Raw genomic sequence first — 14,409 nt, forward strand, 5'->3', positions numbered from 1 at the left:
CAGCCATGTCCATTCTTATCCACAAAGGGTCGGTGTGGTGCAGGTTTTCATTCCAACCAAGCAGAAGCCACACCAGAGTCTACTAAAAGCCAAGAACAACTGATTAAACAGGTGGAATGAGGTGTGGCTTCTGCCTGGTTGGAATGAAAACCTGCACCCACACCGGCTCTTTGTGGATAAGATTGGACACCGCTGCTTTATGTAGTCTTGATGCAGAAGGTGTGTGTGTCTGTACTAGAAAAGGAGGAGTGTGACAGTATGGGATGTGGCACTTGTGTGCACGTCAGTTCACAAAAAGATGGGGGTGTGGTCGGTGTGTGTGTGTGTGTGTGTGGGTGTGTGTTAGAGAGAGACAGTCCTAGAAAAGTAGGCGTGGCCTCTTGTCCAAAAACATAAACAAGAAAAAATAACACCCAGACCTTGCATGACACACGAGCACTTTTCTTTAAAGGAGTTACACACCTCTACTTTTTAAGCTTTTATTTAAAATACATTTTTACAAGACAGACATTTGTATAAAAATATATAGATATTCTTTTAAACAGTGGTGAGTGATTTCCCCTCCCCAGTCCCTAGCTGCGAAATAAAAAGTGTCCAATAACACGTATGGATGTGTGTGTGTGTGTGTGTGTGTGTGTGTGTGTGTGTGTGTGTGTGTACTTAAAATGCCTCTATTTATAGAAAGTCTGGCAAATCACAGTCAACGTATTAGGATCAAGTCTGTAATATAAGTTTAAATTCAGACCAACACAACAAAGCATGTGCTGATCCTGAGCTCTAAAATCTAGTACAATACTAATCCCTCTGTCACACAGACGTTTCATATTCCATGCTGCACAGAGAGATGGCAGTGCTGGTGCTCCGGAGATGAAGTCTGTCTGGTTCACATTGGCAGTTAGTCCTTTAAAGCCCTTTACATTTAGACAAGGCATCATCACCACCACATGATGTTTAAACATATAATCCTGTTTTAATACAATAATGTTACCATCAGAAGCCAGGATAAACGTTCTGGCTCTTATCGTTACGTTTAACTAGAACATTGGTGAATTGGTGCGAAAACATTAAACACGTTTCTTATTTCCTTCTGTACCACTTACAGCTCAAGTATTTCTTTTTTTTTTTAAAAAGGTGCAGTTTTAATCTCGTCGTTAAACCATTAATCTCACTTTCCACGATCTCCCGACATTCAGATGTTTGGTCGCACCACATGACAAACAGTAAAGAATATTTACCTTTAGATTAACTACCAAAGTGCCAACAGCAGCCTGCTATTTATTAGCTATTTAAAACAACATTTAAAAAAAAAGCAAATAAAAATCATCTAAATCGGTTGTTTGTGTCACAATATTAATGATACACTGATGTATAGAAACATAGAGATGGGAAACAACAACAAAAAAATACAACAATACTGCAAAATCATAATCCGCTACAGGAACCTGCAGTCACTTTACATAAAAATAAAGCTCTTTGTCTATAATTTACAGGTTTATAATCGGCTTAGTGAAAAAATAAGGAAAAAATAAAACAAAATAAAAAATACTGCAGAAGCTACAGATCGGATTTCGTTTTCATCTCGCGAATCATGGAAACGACGCCGTACCTCGGACGCTCTCGTCAGTTTGAGTAGAGATTTTACGAGCTAAAGTGGCTTCGTACCGTGAGAAATATTCGTAAAAATATATATGTATATATATATATATATAAAAAAAGGTATGTGCCACAAATGTGCAGAGTAGAGAAACGTTCACAGGAAGAATCGTGGCTCCGTTACGAGTCATGATGTCATGTTCTTGTATCTAGATCGACGTCGGTTGTTCCACATGAGCGTCCTTTTCCCCGAGCTACTAGACCTTTAGCACGATGCAACGAAGTGCAGGTTGACTAGCGTACCGACAGGTTTAGCATTAATCAGAACCTTAAGAAGCTGAAACGGTTACAATTTTGCTGCTGATGACGTTGAGAAGAAATTCTCCTGAAACGTGCTACGAGATCATTCAGATCATTTGGGTGAAAGTACTGAAAGCTACGAACCGATCCTCTTAACGAGTCTACGTTTAAACCCGAACCAAATAATTTACTTAAATAAACTCAAACACGTCATTTTTTTTTTTAATGGAGTTTCCGGAATCCTACTCATGCGGAGCGACTGGGATCCTTGAGAAACTGGATGAAGTGGTTTGTTTTGCTGTGTTTATCTTTACAGAGCTTTTTAGAACGAGAAGAAACTTTATACAAAAAAATAAAACGGTCCGTTTCGAGCTAAGCCGACGTTTACAAGGTATTATTGAACCAATAAGAAAAAAAAGGGGGGGATCGAAACCACAGGAAGTGAAGATGTACCGAAATATCTAAAATCCGTGCTGCAATGTGGCTCAACGATATCTGTTTCTACCTTAGTTACGTTTACTGAGTCCACAAAACGAGCTAGTTCCTGGTATTGTTTACATTATATATAGCAGCTACATACTGTACGCTCGCTCCTTCACTAGCCTTCTTCTCTCTCTACGTTACCGAGAAGCTCAAACTCGTCTGTCCTGAACACTTTCCTTAACCTTAAACAAACAAATAAAAAAAAATAATTAAAATCAACAAGGTTTTGTTAGGGTTTGATCATGTGGGGCATGTGCTGTACAAAACTTTGTGCAAACTTAACCTGTTAGATCAGAAGCATTACGGATGTTTACGGTGTCGCTGGGATTGAATTTCTCTCAAATCTTTTCAGGTGAACGCTTTCCTGTAGCACGTTTTATTTTATTTAGAAAAAACGACGAAACCCCTCCCACATTTTCCACATGACTCCACCTGCAGCCTGAGCTGCATTTCACTCGTGAGCTGAAATCATGGTTACTCTGTTAATAAACAGGACAGAAGACGCTATTAGCTCTGTACTGGCTCAGAAGCAGGTGACATAAAAGGCTATAATGTGGTAGAACCCCGCGAGTACCGATTTGCTGAGTAAAGGCAGTGAAAGCGAAAGGTTCTGTGTTCAGATCGGAATGTTGGGGAGGTGGCCGTTGGAGCCGCTGGATACGCCGTTGCTTGGGGTGTTTGGAGATTTCTGCCCGTTGTGTTTATCCAGTTGAGGTGAATCTCCCTTCAGCGCCTGTCTCTCGTGCTCCATGCCTCCCTCTGTACTTCCTGTATCTCTGTGTATGGAGGGTAAATGTGGCACGGTCCGGCTGTGATAGTACTTCCTCAGATTGTACGCCGCCACCAAGAGCAACGCACAAATACACATGACTAAGAGCACGGTGACAGCCACCAGCTCCTTCAGGTAGCTCGTGCTGCTCTCGAGCTGCAGCCTGTTGGTGGAGCCATTGTCTGGGGCGTTGCTGGAGCTCGGCATGACTGTGATCGCTGCCACGCCCGTAGTCGCTTTCTGCGTTTCCTCCGTCACAGGTTTCTCGTCTTTAGCACCGGGCATCGTCTCAGGCTTCGGGGGAGGAGACGTGGCTTCTCTTGTGCTCTGAGGGCTGAGGGTGGAGGGAGTGGACGAGGGCTGAAAGGTGGATTCTTGCTTCTGTCTGACCTCATAAATAGCCAGTGTCTGGGTGAAGTTGTGCTCGGTGGCCAGACACTTGTAGGTGCCCAGCGTTGTTGGCGTGGCCAGGAAGGTGAGGCTGCGGTCATCCTTCAGGATGTAGATGTCTGAGGAGAGCTCGCCTCCGAGTCGTTCCCAGTGCAGCACAGACAGCTGAGACGACACCTGGCAGTGAAGACGCACCACGTCTCTCAGTGACACCAGAACCCGCTCGCCTGTGGAGGACAGGGTCAGGGGTCAAATTGTCAGGACACACAGGTTTACTTTAGCTCTTAGATTACTGGGCTAGTTTCCAAACAATTATTGCTTCATATTTATTTTATTCACATTTTACAAATTTATTTAAATACTTCTTCCTTCAGTTGTATAGGTTTTATTTTAAACACACACACACACGCACACAATAAATATGTCTTCAACTGCTTTGTATAACAAAGCACTTACTATTCAGTTGTGTTTAGTGTGTGTGTGTGTATGCGAGAGTGTAGTATAGTGTGTGTTTAAAGTGAGTGTGTAGTGCGTGTGTGTGTTTGCGAGAGTGTAGTATAGTGTGTGTTTAAAGTGAGTGTGTAGTGTGTGTGGGTGTGTTTGCGAGAGTGTAGTATAGTGTGTGTTTAAAGTGAGTGTGTAGTGTGTGTGTGTGTGTGTGTGTTTGCGAGAGTGTAGTATAGTGTGTGTTTAAAGTGAGTGTGTAGTGTGTGTGTGTGTGTGTGTTTGCGAGAGTGTAGTATAGTGTGTGTTTAAAGTGAGCGTGTAGTGTGTGTGGGTGTGTGTGTGTTTGCGAGAGTGTAGTATAGTGTGTGTTTAAAGTGAGTGTGTAGTGCGTGTGTGTGTGTGTGTGTGTGTGTGTGTGTGTGTGTGTGTTTGCGAGAGTGTAGTATAGTGTGTGTTTAAAGTGAGTGTGTAGTGTGTGTGTGTGTGTGTTTGCGAGAGTGTAGTATAGTGTGTGTTTAAAGTGAGTGTGTAGTGTGTGTGTGTGTGAGCGAGTGTAGTATAGTGTGTGTTTAAAGTGAGTGTGTAGTGTGTGTGTGTGTGTGAGCGAGTGTAGTATAGTGTGTGTTTAAAGTGAGTGAGTGTGTAGTGTGTATCATGTGTGTATCATGTGTGTATGTTTGACTCACTGTGAGTGCCGGGCGTGATGAAGCGTCCTCTAGGAGTCAGTGTGTTGAAGGACTTGCACACTTTCAGCACATTTCCTTCATCTACATCCTGAACACTGAGGAGACGAACAGGAAACAACACACACACACACACACACACACACACACACACACACACACACACACAAACACACACAAACACACACAATCAGTACAGTGTTTTTCTGTTGATTCTTATTTGTGTACAGTATTTTCCGCACCATAAGGCGCACCGTATTATAAGGCGCATGCTAAAACATACGGTCTACAAAAAAGGTAACAGAAGCAAAACAGTGAGTTTAGTTGAACTTTATTCTAATATTTAACAACACACACATTATTTTTTAAATCAATCTTCTCCCACAAATCCATCAAAGTCCTCATCTACTGTGTCTTCTTAACTTACATTTACATTTACATTTACAGCATTTGGCAGACGCCCTTATCCAGAGCGACGTACATAAGTGCTTAAATCTCTAACACTGAATACATTAATGCTGGTTCACTAGGTTACATACTTAAGATACCATGAGTTTAAAACATTTGTTCAAAGTTACAATGAAAAAGTGTCAAAGGTTTTTTTTTTTTTTTTTTTAAATGCAAAAGATAAGGAAAGAAGTGCTAGTTGAAGTGCTTCCTGAATAAGTAGGTCTTCAACCGCCGCTTGAAAATAGCCAGTGACTCGGCTGTCCGGACCTCTATGGGAAGTTCATTCCACCACCTTGGTGCCAGTACAGAGAAGAGTCTTGTAGTATACTTGCCTCTTACCCTGAGAGATGGTGGAACCAGTCGAGCAGTGCTGGTAGATCGGAGGTTGCGGGGTGCAGTGCGAGGAATGATGAGGGCTTTGAGGTAAGAGGGGGCTGGTCCATTTTTGGCTTTGTAGGCCAGCATCAGTGTTTTGAACCGGATGCGTGCAGCTACCGGAAGCCAGTGGAGGGATCGCAGTAGCGGGGTGGTATGCGAGAACTTTGGCAGGTTGAAAACAAGCCGGGCAGCTGCATTTTGGATCATTTGCAGAGGACGGATTGCGTTCATAGGTAGACCTGCCAGCAGTGCATTGCAGTAATCCAGTCTAGAAATGACAAGAGACTGAACAAGTACCTGGGCAGTCTGTGTGGACAAAAATGGCCGAATCCTTCTAATGTTGTAGAGAAGAAACCGACATGAGCGAGTCACATTTGCAACATGAGAGGAAAAGGACAGTTGATTGTCCATGGTTACCCCAAGGTTGCGAGCTGTGGCTGAAGGGGAGATCAGATCGTTGTGCAAGGATATAGCAAGATCGTGACCTGGGGATGGATCACCTGGGATGAACAGCAGTTCAGTTTTGCTAGGATTGAGCTTTAACTGATGAGCAGTCATCCATGATGAAATTTCTGCCAGACATGCTGAGATCCGGTCAGAAGCTGTGGCATCTGAGGGTGGGAAAGAGAAGATAAGTTGTGTATCATCAGCATAGCAGTGGTAAGAGAACCCATGTGATGAAATAACTTCACCAAGAGAGTGAGTATACAAGGAGAAAAGAAGAGGACCAAGTACTGAGCCCTGTGGGACGCCAGTGGAGAGTCTGCGTGGAGCAGATGTCACTCCCCTCCATGTTACTTGATATGAGCGTCCTTCCAGGTAGGAGGCAAACCATTCCCAAGCTGATCCGCAAATCCCAAGACTCTTGAGGGAGGATAAGAGAGTCTTGTGGTTGACCGTATCAAACGCTGCTGAAAGGTCAAGGAGGATAAGGACGGATGATAGTTTGGCTGATCTAGCAGTATGTAGCTTCTCAGAGACATCCAAAAGGGCTGTCTCTGTAGAGTGAGCTGCTTTAAAGCCAGACTGTTTGGGTTCTTGGAGGTTGTTCTGTGAGAGATAGACAGACAGTTGATTATAGACAATGCGTTCAAGAATTTTTGAAAGAAATGAGAGAAGTGATACCGGTCTGTAGTTACTGATGTCTGATGGATCCAGAGCAGGTTTCTTTAGGATGGGAATAACCCTTGCTCTCTTGAAAGTAGTTGGTACCTGACCAGATGCTATGGATCTATTGACGATAGTAGAAATGAAGGGCAAGAGGTCTTGTGAGATGGTCTGGAGCATAGTGGTAGGGAGTGGATCCAATGGGCAGGTGGTAGGATTGCAGGACTGGATGAGTTGTAAAATCTCTTCTGCTGCCACAGTTGAAAAATGTGACAACGAAGGTGTAGGGGAATCCATACTCTGAGATGTAAGTGCAGTCGGGGCTGAAGTGAAGGTCCGGCAGATTTCCTCAATCTTCTCCTGGTAGAAAGAAGCAAAGTCTTCTGCAGTCAGGGAGGATGAAGAAGGTGGAGCCGGGGGGTTGAGCAGAGAAGAGATGATGTTGTGGAATTTCCGAGGGTCATGTGAGGAAGCTTCAAGCTTTTCCTTGTAGAAGGAAGTCTTGGCAGAAGTCACATCTGAGGAGAACTTGACAAGAAGTGTTCTGTAAAAATCAAGATCTGCATCAAGTTGTGATTTCTTCCACTTTCTCTCTGATGATCTTAGCTCTCTTCGATTGTTGCGCAGCACATCTGAAAGCCAAGGAGCAGAAGAAGAAGTTTTCTTGGGTTTAGCGAACATAGGGCAGAGGGAGTCCATAGTTGAGGAAAGAGATGAGAGGAAAGTATCTGTGGCTGAGTCTAAGGGTAGTGAGGAAAAAGACTTAGCATCAGGAAGGGAAGAAAGAGTGCCAGAAGCTACAGATGAAGGTGAGACAGAGTGAAGGTTGCGGCGAGTAAGAGCAAGGGGGTGAGAGGTAGTTTTAGGTAAGATAGGTAGAGTGATGGTGAAGGATACCAGGTGATGATCAGAGACGTGGAGTGGGGTAGCAGTCACATCTGTAGCTGGAGAAGGACGGGTGAAAACCAGGTCCAGGACATTGCCTCCTTTGTGTGTGGGGATGTAGCTGTTGAGTGTGAGGGAGAAAGAGTCGAGAAGAGACAGGAGGGAAGAAGAATGTAGCTTGTCAGAGGGGAGGTTGAAGTCACCAAGCACTGTCAGGGGGGAGCTATCGGAAGGGAAAGCACTAAGCAGTGAGTCCATTTCTTCCAGGAAGTTTCCTAGGGGACCAGGAGGGCGGTAGACAACAATGATAACAAGGTTGATAGGAGAGGTAACTGAAATGGCATGAAATTCAAAAGAAGAGATGGTTAAATTAGAGAAGAGTAGAGGTTTAAAGCACCATTTCTTTGACAACAATAAACCTGTACCACCACCCCTGCCTGTTTCTCGTGGTGAGTGAGAGAAAGCATAGGCAGAGGATAAAGCAGCTGGTGTAGCAGTGTTCTGTGGGGATATCCAGGTTTCTGTTAGAGCAAGAAAATCAAAGGAGTAATGGGAAGTTAAAGCAGAGATAAAATCAGCTTTCTTTACCGCAGACTGACAATTCCAGAGCCCACCTACCACTACTGTTTGAGACTTACATAACAGAGGAGGGTAGATGAGGTTATTGGGATTGTGACCTCTGCTTTGTGGATGAGAGCGTCTGCGAGAGTAGGCCTTGAGTACAGAGATGGGTTTAAGGCACATATTTGTAGTCAAACAAGAGTGAGAATTGAGGTATGGTAGAATATATCAAAACAGTACTAGACAGTAATGTTAGAGAGAGAGAGAGAGAGAGAGAGAGAGAGAGAGAGAGAGAGAGAGAGAGAGAGAGAGAGAGAGAGAGAGCTACTAACAAACAAACCGCTACAGACGCTAGCGTCTGTAGCGGAGAACCTTCAATTTAAATAGGTAAGCCCTGCCCCCAATTCACACCTTAAGGGAGACTGAAACTACTCCTGATTAATCAGCTGAGAGAACAACAAAAACCAACACTATAAAAATCAACAATGCTATAGAATATAACACGATTCAAATCACACTACTCTAGAACAAAGTGAGTTAAGCAGATAGTATACAAAAGACAGGAACCTACTTTACCAGAAGACAATATAATCAAATGTAGAGAGTTAAAGCACACTGAAGAGTAGGCTGGTTCACCTTCAATTTAACTTGGCGCAGTACATTTTCTTGCTTCCTCCACTTCCGAACCATAGATACATTGATGTTGAATTCTTTCAGCTGCTCTATTCCCAGTTACAACCATGTAACTGATAGCCTGTAGTTTGCATTGTGCTTCGTGAGCATCTGATTTTTTTTTGGCGGATGGCAAACCAAATTAAGGCGCATTTACCGCCACCTACTGGACTGGAGTGTGGAGCGCATAATGGTTTTGCAACATACCGGTAGTTATACCTACTGGAGGCGTGGTGGAGGTAAGCGTACGTACTGTACGTATTACGTAATGTTCTCTGATTGGTTTAAGGCACTATAAGGCACGGAATATACTGTATATCTGTAGTGTTCGTGTGTGTATGTGTGTGTGTTCTGATTTATGAACATGTCTGTGTGTTGATGTGTGTGTTTAATGTGTGTGTTTAGTGTGAGTACAGAGTACGTGTGTACTTACAGCTGCTGTTTAATAGATGAGACGAGAGCACACATTAGCTGTGTCGAATCCCAGGCACAGAAAGGATCTCTGGCTAACACACACTCAGCACAGCTCCGGTAGTGAGCGCAGTTTGAGACTGGAACAGATGCCACGCCCTCAGCGGAGCCCACAAACACTGCACCCTGAACAGGACAAAATACACACTGTGACTGACACACACACACACACTGTGACTGACACACACACACACACTGTAACTGACACACACACACACACTGTAACTGACACACACACACTGTAAATGACACACACACACTGTAAATGACACACACACACTGTAAATGACACACACACACACACACGCACACACACACACTGTAACTGACACACACGCACACACACACACACACACACACTGTAACTGACACACACACACACTGTGACTGACACACACACACTAATCCTGTCTACAACCCGTCTGTGTATTGAGAGGTACAGTGACCCTGACCCTCCTCAGAACCTGCTGGTACCTTTGAGACGGAGATCAGAAGGTTTGTGATGTGCTGAGGCTGCTTCAGCACCTGGATCTCCTCGATGATGTGAGCTTCACCCTCCAGCAGAACAGCTTTGTGCAGGTAGCCGCTTTCTACACAGAGCAGACGTATTAGCATGACTTGAGCGCGCGTGTGTGTGTGTGTGTGTGTGTGTGTGTGTAAAAAACCTGTTCTGACATGAGGTCTGCAGTTCCAGCAGAATTTCTATATAAATGCTGTGTATCATATAATGTGTGTGTGTGTGTGTGTGTGTGTGTGTGTGTGTGTATGTGTTACCTGTGAGCAGGTACAGGACAGTGTATTCACTCCCGTTAGCTCCCTTCACTCTCTGAGCCACAACATTGCTGTAGCGCTGGTCAGGAGACACTAACGTCAGCTCCTGACTGACTGACGCCACTCTCTTATCAGCCAGGAAGTTCTCCTTGACAAAGCGGAGCACGTTATCCGAGGCATTATGGAGACCACACTGCATGAAGAGGGGGCACACACACACACACACACACACACACACGTCAGTTTGTTTTATATGTCAGTGTATACATCAGACAGATATTCTACAGCGTGGCCTTATCACTTTACCTCTCCAGGTTTAGCGATCTTCTCCTGTGGTCCTGTTCTTTTGCTCCATTTCAGCGTGTCCCTGTTCAGCACTTTGAAGTTTCCGGTGAACACGTTTTTAATATCTCGCAGGCTGAACACACACACCGCCGAACGACCAGAGTTCACAGACCTGTAGTGAAGATATGCACCACATGACAAAGTCAGCTCTTCTCTCTTGACTGTAGGTGAAACGCTAGACACTAAGACCCTGTTCTGGATCTAATTTCTAATCAATCGGGTCTGACATTTGATTTCATTTGTGCTTAAGATTTAGCTCTTTATTCACCACTGCGAGCTGAAGATGCCGTAGAAGAGTGTGTCGTCCTCGTCGGCGCCCTCTGGAGGCTTCAGAATGGTCATATCCTGCAGGACGTTATAGGGCAGCTCACCTTTGGTCTGACACAGCAGCTGAGCTTTAGCAAAGGTGGTCCATCGTCGCTGCAGTGTCCGCTGTCCACCTACATCACTCTGAACACACACACACACACACACTTACATTATTAAACACACATCGTAACCCTATCCTGTTTAATTCTTCCATGCTTAAAGCACACATTAAGTGCCTCACAGGAAGTGCCTTACCGTGCAAACCTGAGCGATGCGAGAGACGGTGAACTTGTCGATGAAGTCATACTCACGACCCAACTCACTGAAGAAGAAATAAACCTTTTCCTCACTGGGGATGTATGTAGAGCTGATGAAGGTGGGATCTGGGGAAGGAATAAAAACAAGCACATACATTAAACGTTTGTCTTTTTTTAAAGGTATTTTGAAAAACATGTAAAAATGTGTATAGAGTCTGTTTCTGTAGGTTTTTTACCTTCCAGCCAGCCTGAGGAATCATCCAGCTTCATATCCACATGGTCACCTTCACTCAGGTGACGAGAGATGATGGGACGATTCCCTTGGTAGTCAGCCACTGTGGCGGTGTAAAGTTCTCCACCTAAACACACACACACACTGCATGAGGCAGATTCATACACAAACTGACAGAATCAGCAGGAGATAACAATATGGAGAAAGAGAGAGAGAGAGAGAGAGAGAGAGAGAGAGCGAGTGAGAGCGAGAGCGAGTGGGAGCGAGAGCGAGTGGGAGCGAGAGCGAGTGGGAGCGAGAGAGAGTGGGAGCGAGAGAGAGTGGGAGCGAGAGAGAGTGGGAGCGAGAGAGAGTGGGAGCGAGAGAGAGTGGGAGCGAGAGAGTGAGTAAGAGCAAGAGTGAGAGAATGAGTGAGTGAGTCAGAGAATGAGTGAGTGAGTGAGTGAGAGAGAGAGTGTGAGAGAGTGAGAGAAAGAGAGAGAGTGTGAGAGAGTATGAGTGAGAGAGAGAGAGAGAGAGAGAGAGAGAGAGAGAGAATGAGTGAGTGAGAGAGAGCGTGAGAGTGAGTGTGAGTGAGTGAGTGAGTGAGTGAGTGAGTGAGTGAGTGAGAGAAAGAGAAAGTGAGTGAGAGAGCGTGAGAGCGAGTGCGAGTGAGTGAGAGAGAGAGAAAGAGAGAGAGAGTGAGTGAGAGAGAGAGAGAGTGAAAGAGTTCTTTAAAGCATAGAAGAAATTCGACGCAGTTACACGCAGCACTCGGTCACGTACATGAGAGCAGCACGACTGTAAGCCTGCCTTTTCTTCTGTCTTCTCTTTCTACCTGCTTTTCCTTTCCCTCCCCTCAAACCTACTCACTCTTTTTTTTAGTCTGTTTCAAAAGGATGTGTGTAGAGAGAAAGTGAGGTGAGTCTTACCCACAGTGATGGCTGTGTTTTTGTGGTAGGGGTTGTAAGGGCAGCGACCTCGACCCTCCTCTGGCTTACCGCTGGGATTCACAGCCAGGGTGAACTGCTCAGACTTCTAACACAACACAACACAGTGTTGTTAAATACAACATACTGAAAATGACAAATTATATCCATCACACAACCATATACAGCCTGTCAGTGAGACACACAGAGACACAGTAAAGAGAAACACAGCAGAGGAAAAGAGACACTCACAGAGAGACACACTCAAACAGAGAAACACAGCAGAGGAAAAGAGACACTCACAGAGACACACACACTTTGGAGAGAGAGAAACAGACACAGCAAAAACATAGTAGAGGAAAAAGAGACACTCAGAGAGACACACTCAAACAGAGAAACACAGAGACACACTCACTGAGAAAGACATTCAGAGACACACAGACAGTGAGACGCAGAGACATGTGGATGTCTGTGGTAGAGAAATAAAGAGTGTAAACTGCTCTTACAATGAAGCTGCAGCGAGGACTGAAGGCAAACGTTCCACACGCAAACATGTGTGTAGAGTTCAGAACCTGCAGCACTCGCACAAAATTTGGACAGTCCATCTGGAGGAACAGAGAGAGAGAGAGAGAGAGAGAGAGAGAGAGAGAGAGAGAGAGAGAGAGAGAGAGAGACAGACCAAGAGAGAGACCGAGGGAGACACAGAGAGACAGAGAGACAGACAGAGAGAGAGAGAGAGAAAGACAGAGACAGAGAGAAAGAGAAAGACAGAGTGAGAGAGAGACAGAGAGAAAGACAGAGTGAGAGAGAGACACAGAGAGAGAGAGAGAGAGAGAGAGAGAGAGAGAGAGAGAGACACGAGTTAACTGTCATTTCTATGTGACATTGCTCTGTACTCTGTATAGCATCTTATACTCCGAACCCTGCACTCATCCATCGTCCCTCGCTTTTTACCTCATCTGTGCCCTTCATGCCACATTCTTTCAGCTCCTCGTTTGTGGGGGACCAGTCGATCTAAAAGACGACAGAGAAAGACATGGCAGCTCTTAGACACACCAGAGTATGTATGTATATATATATTCTTTTCTTCCCTGTGCAGGATTGATGAGAAACAGATCATCAGAGTGACAGTTTTTGTTTTGCCTAAACTTATGTTATACAGTGGACTACTGTGACATAGAGAAATATTTTAATATGATATAAATCTCAAGTGGATCAGCACAAAATTCCCCTGACACGTTTTTCTTAGACTTGTGTTTTTTACAGCTGAATATTTGCGTGTTTGTTGCTGACAGGAGACTTTTAGCCCAGCAATGAACAGAATTACAGGTCTGACGTCTATAAAAAGGACGGCGCTTTGTAACGTGTCTGAAATAAGAGGCTTCAGAAGGCAGGAGAGACATTAAACACAGCAGAAGCAGCAATCTTACTGACAAGTGGCTCAAAGACAAACACTCCTGACTGCAAGCCTGACCTGATGACCTGTCAGTGTACACACACACACACACACACACACACACACCTTCTTGCTGAGCTGCAGGTGTCCTGTGTTGCTGATACTGAGCGACAGAATGGCGTTTCTCGCTCCCACAAACAGCGTCTCCTCGTCGTCGCTCAGCAGGAGTGTGGTGGTGTTATAAACATCAGGAAGGCTGAAGACAGTAAAAGGCCGACCAGGGCTCTCTGTAACAACACACACACACACACATTAAAATTTGTGCAATTAACACTGTGTTTCTCTAAAAAACAGATGCATCCAATGTGACTGAATCAGTCAGTCTTTATAATGTAGCTAAAGCAAAGACCAGGGAAATGTAAAGAGGTGTGGTCAGCAAGAGAAGGAGGCGTGGCCTCTGATGTGTACATCTCAGAAAAGGAGGCGTGGCCTCTGATGTGTATGTCTCAGTAAAGGAGGCGTGGCCCCTGATGTGTACGTCTCAATAAAGGAGGCGTGGCCCCTGATGTGTACGTCTCAGTAAAGGAGGCGTGGCCCTGATGTGTACGTCTCAGTAAAGGAGGCGTGGCCCCTGATGTGTACGTCTCAGTAAAGGAGGCGTGGCCCTGATGTGTACGTCTCAGTAAAGGAGGCGTGGCCCCTGATGTGTACGTCTCAGTAAAGGAGGCGTGGCCCCTGATGTGTACGTCTCAGTAAAGGAGGCGTGGCCCTGATGTGTACGTCTCAGTAAAGGAGGCGTGGCCCTGATGTGTATGTCTCAGTAAAGGAGGCGTGGCCTATGGCTTTTGTATAAATTTATGAAGCTCAGATGTTGCTCTGTATTTAATCGGCTCATAGAACGAGGAAGAAAGATCGGTTCTGTAGATAAAATAAAATTCAAATGATTAATGTTCCTAGTTATGTGTGAACATGAGGCAATACAGACAATGGTTGCTATAGTTA

The 14,409-nt window shown here is 44.8% G+C and overlaps 1 protein-coding gene across 5 annotated transcripts in view; it reads right to left on the minus strand.

Moving 5' to 3' along the window:
* Positions 1 to 1,110: 1,110 nt before the first annotated feature.
* sema4ab (sema domain, immunoglobulin domain (Ig), transmembrane domain (TM) and short cytoplasmic domain, (semaphorin) 4Ab) overlaps positions 1,111 to 14,409 on the minus strand; it is a 33,081-nt gene continuing 19,782 nt past the window's right edge. For 4 of the 5 annotated variants that reach the window (XM_047815992.1, XM_027177863.2, XM_047815993.1 and 1 more), the window contains exons 3-15: positions 13,534 to 13,694; positions 12,966 to 13,025; positions 12,518 to 12,616; positions 12,015 to 12,120; positions 11,108 to 11,230; positions 10,870 to 10,997; positions 10,574 to 10,755; positions 10,267 to 10,417; positions 9,964 to 10,153; positions 9,664 to 9,779; positions 9,152 to 9,315; positions 4,669 to 4,763; positions 1,111 to 3,762 (exon numbers count right to left, since the gene is read on the minus strand). In XM_047815992.1, the coding sequence (XP_047671948.1) occupies positions 2,993 to 3,762; positions 4,669 to 4,763; positions 9,152 to 9,315; positions 9,664 to 9,779; positions 9,964 to 10,153; positions 10,267 to 10,417; positions 10,574 to 10,755; positions 10,870 to 10,997; positions 11,108 to 11,230; positions 12,015 to 12,120; positions 12,518 to 12,616; positions 12,966 to 13,025; positions 13,534 to 13,694 (2,345 nt within the window). In that variant the 3' untranslated portion in view covers positions 1,111 to 2,992. The remainder of the gene's footprint in view (positions 3,763 to 4,668; positions 4,764 to 9,151; positions 9,316 to 9,663; positions 9,780 to 9,963; positions 10,154 to 10,266; positions 10,418 to 10,573; positions 10,756 to 10,869; positions 10,998 to 11,107; positions 11,231 to 12,014; positions 12,121 to 12,517; positions 12,617 to 12,965; positions 13,026 to 13,533; positions 13,695 to 14,409) is intronic. The other variant, XM_047815995.1, reaches the window with a different exon arrangement.

Source organism: Tachysurus fulvidraco, chromosome 7, assembly GCF_022655615.1.
Source record: "Tachysurus fulvidraco isolate hzauxx_2018 chromosome 7, HZAU_PFXX_2.0, whole genome shotgun sequence".
NCBI lineage: Eukaryota > Metazoa > Chordata > Actinopteri > Siluriformes > Bagridae > Tachysurus > Tachysurus fulvidraco.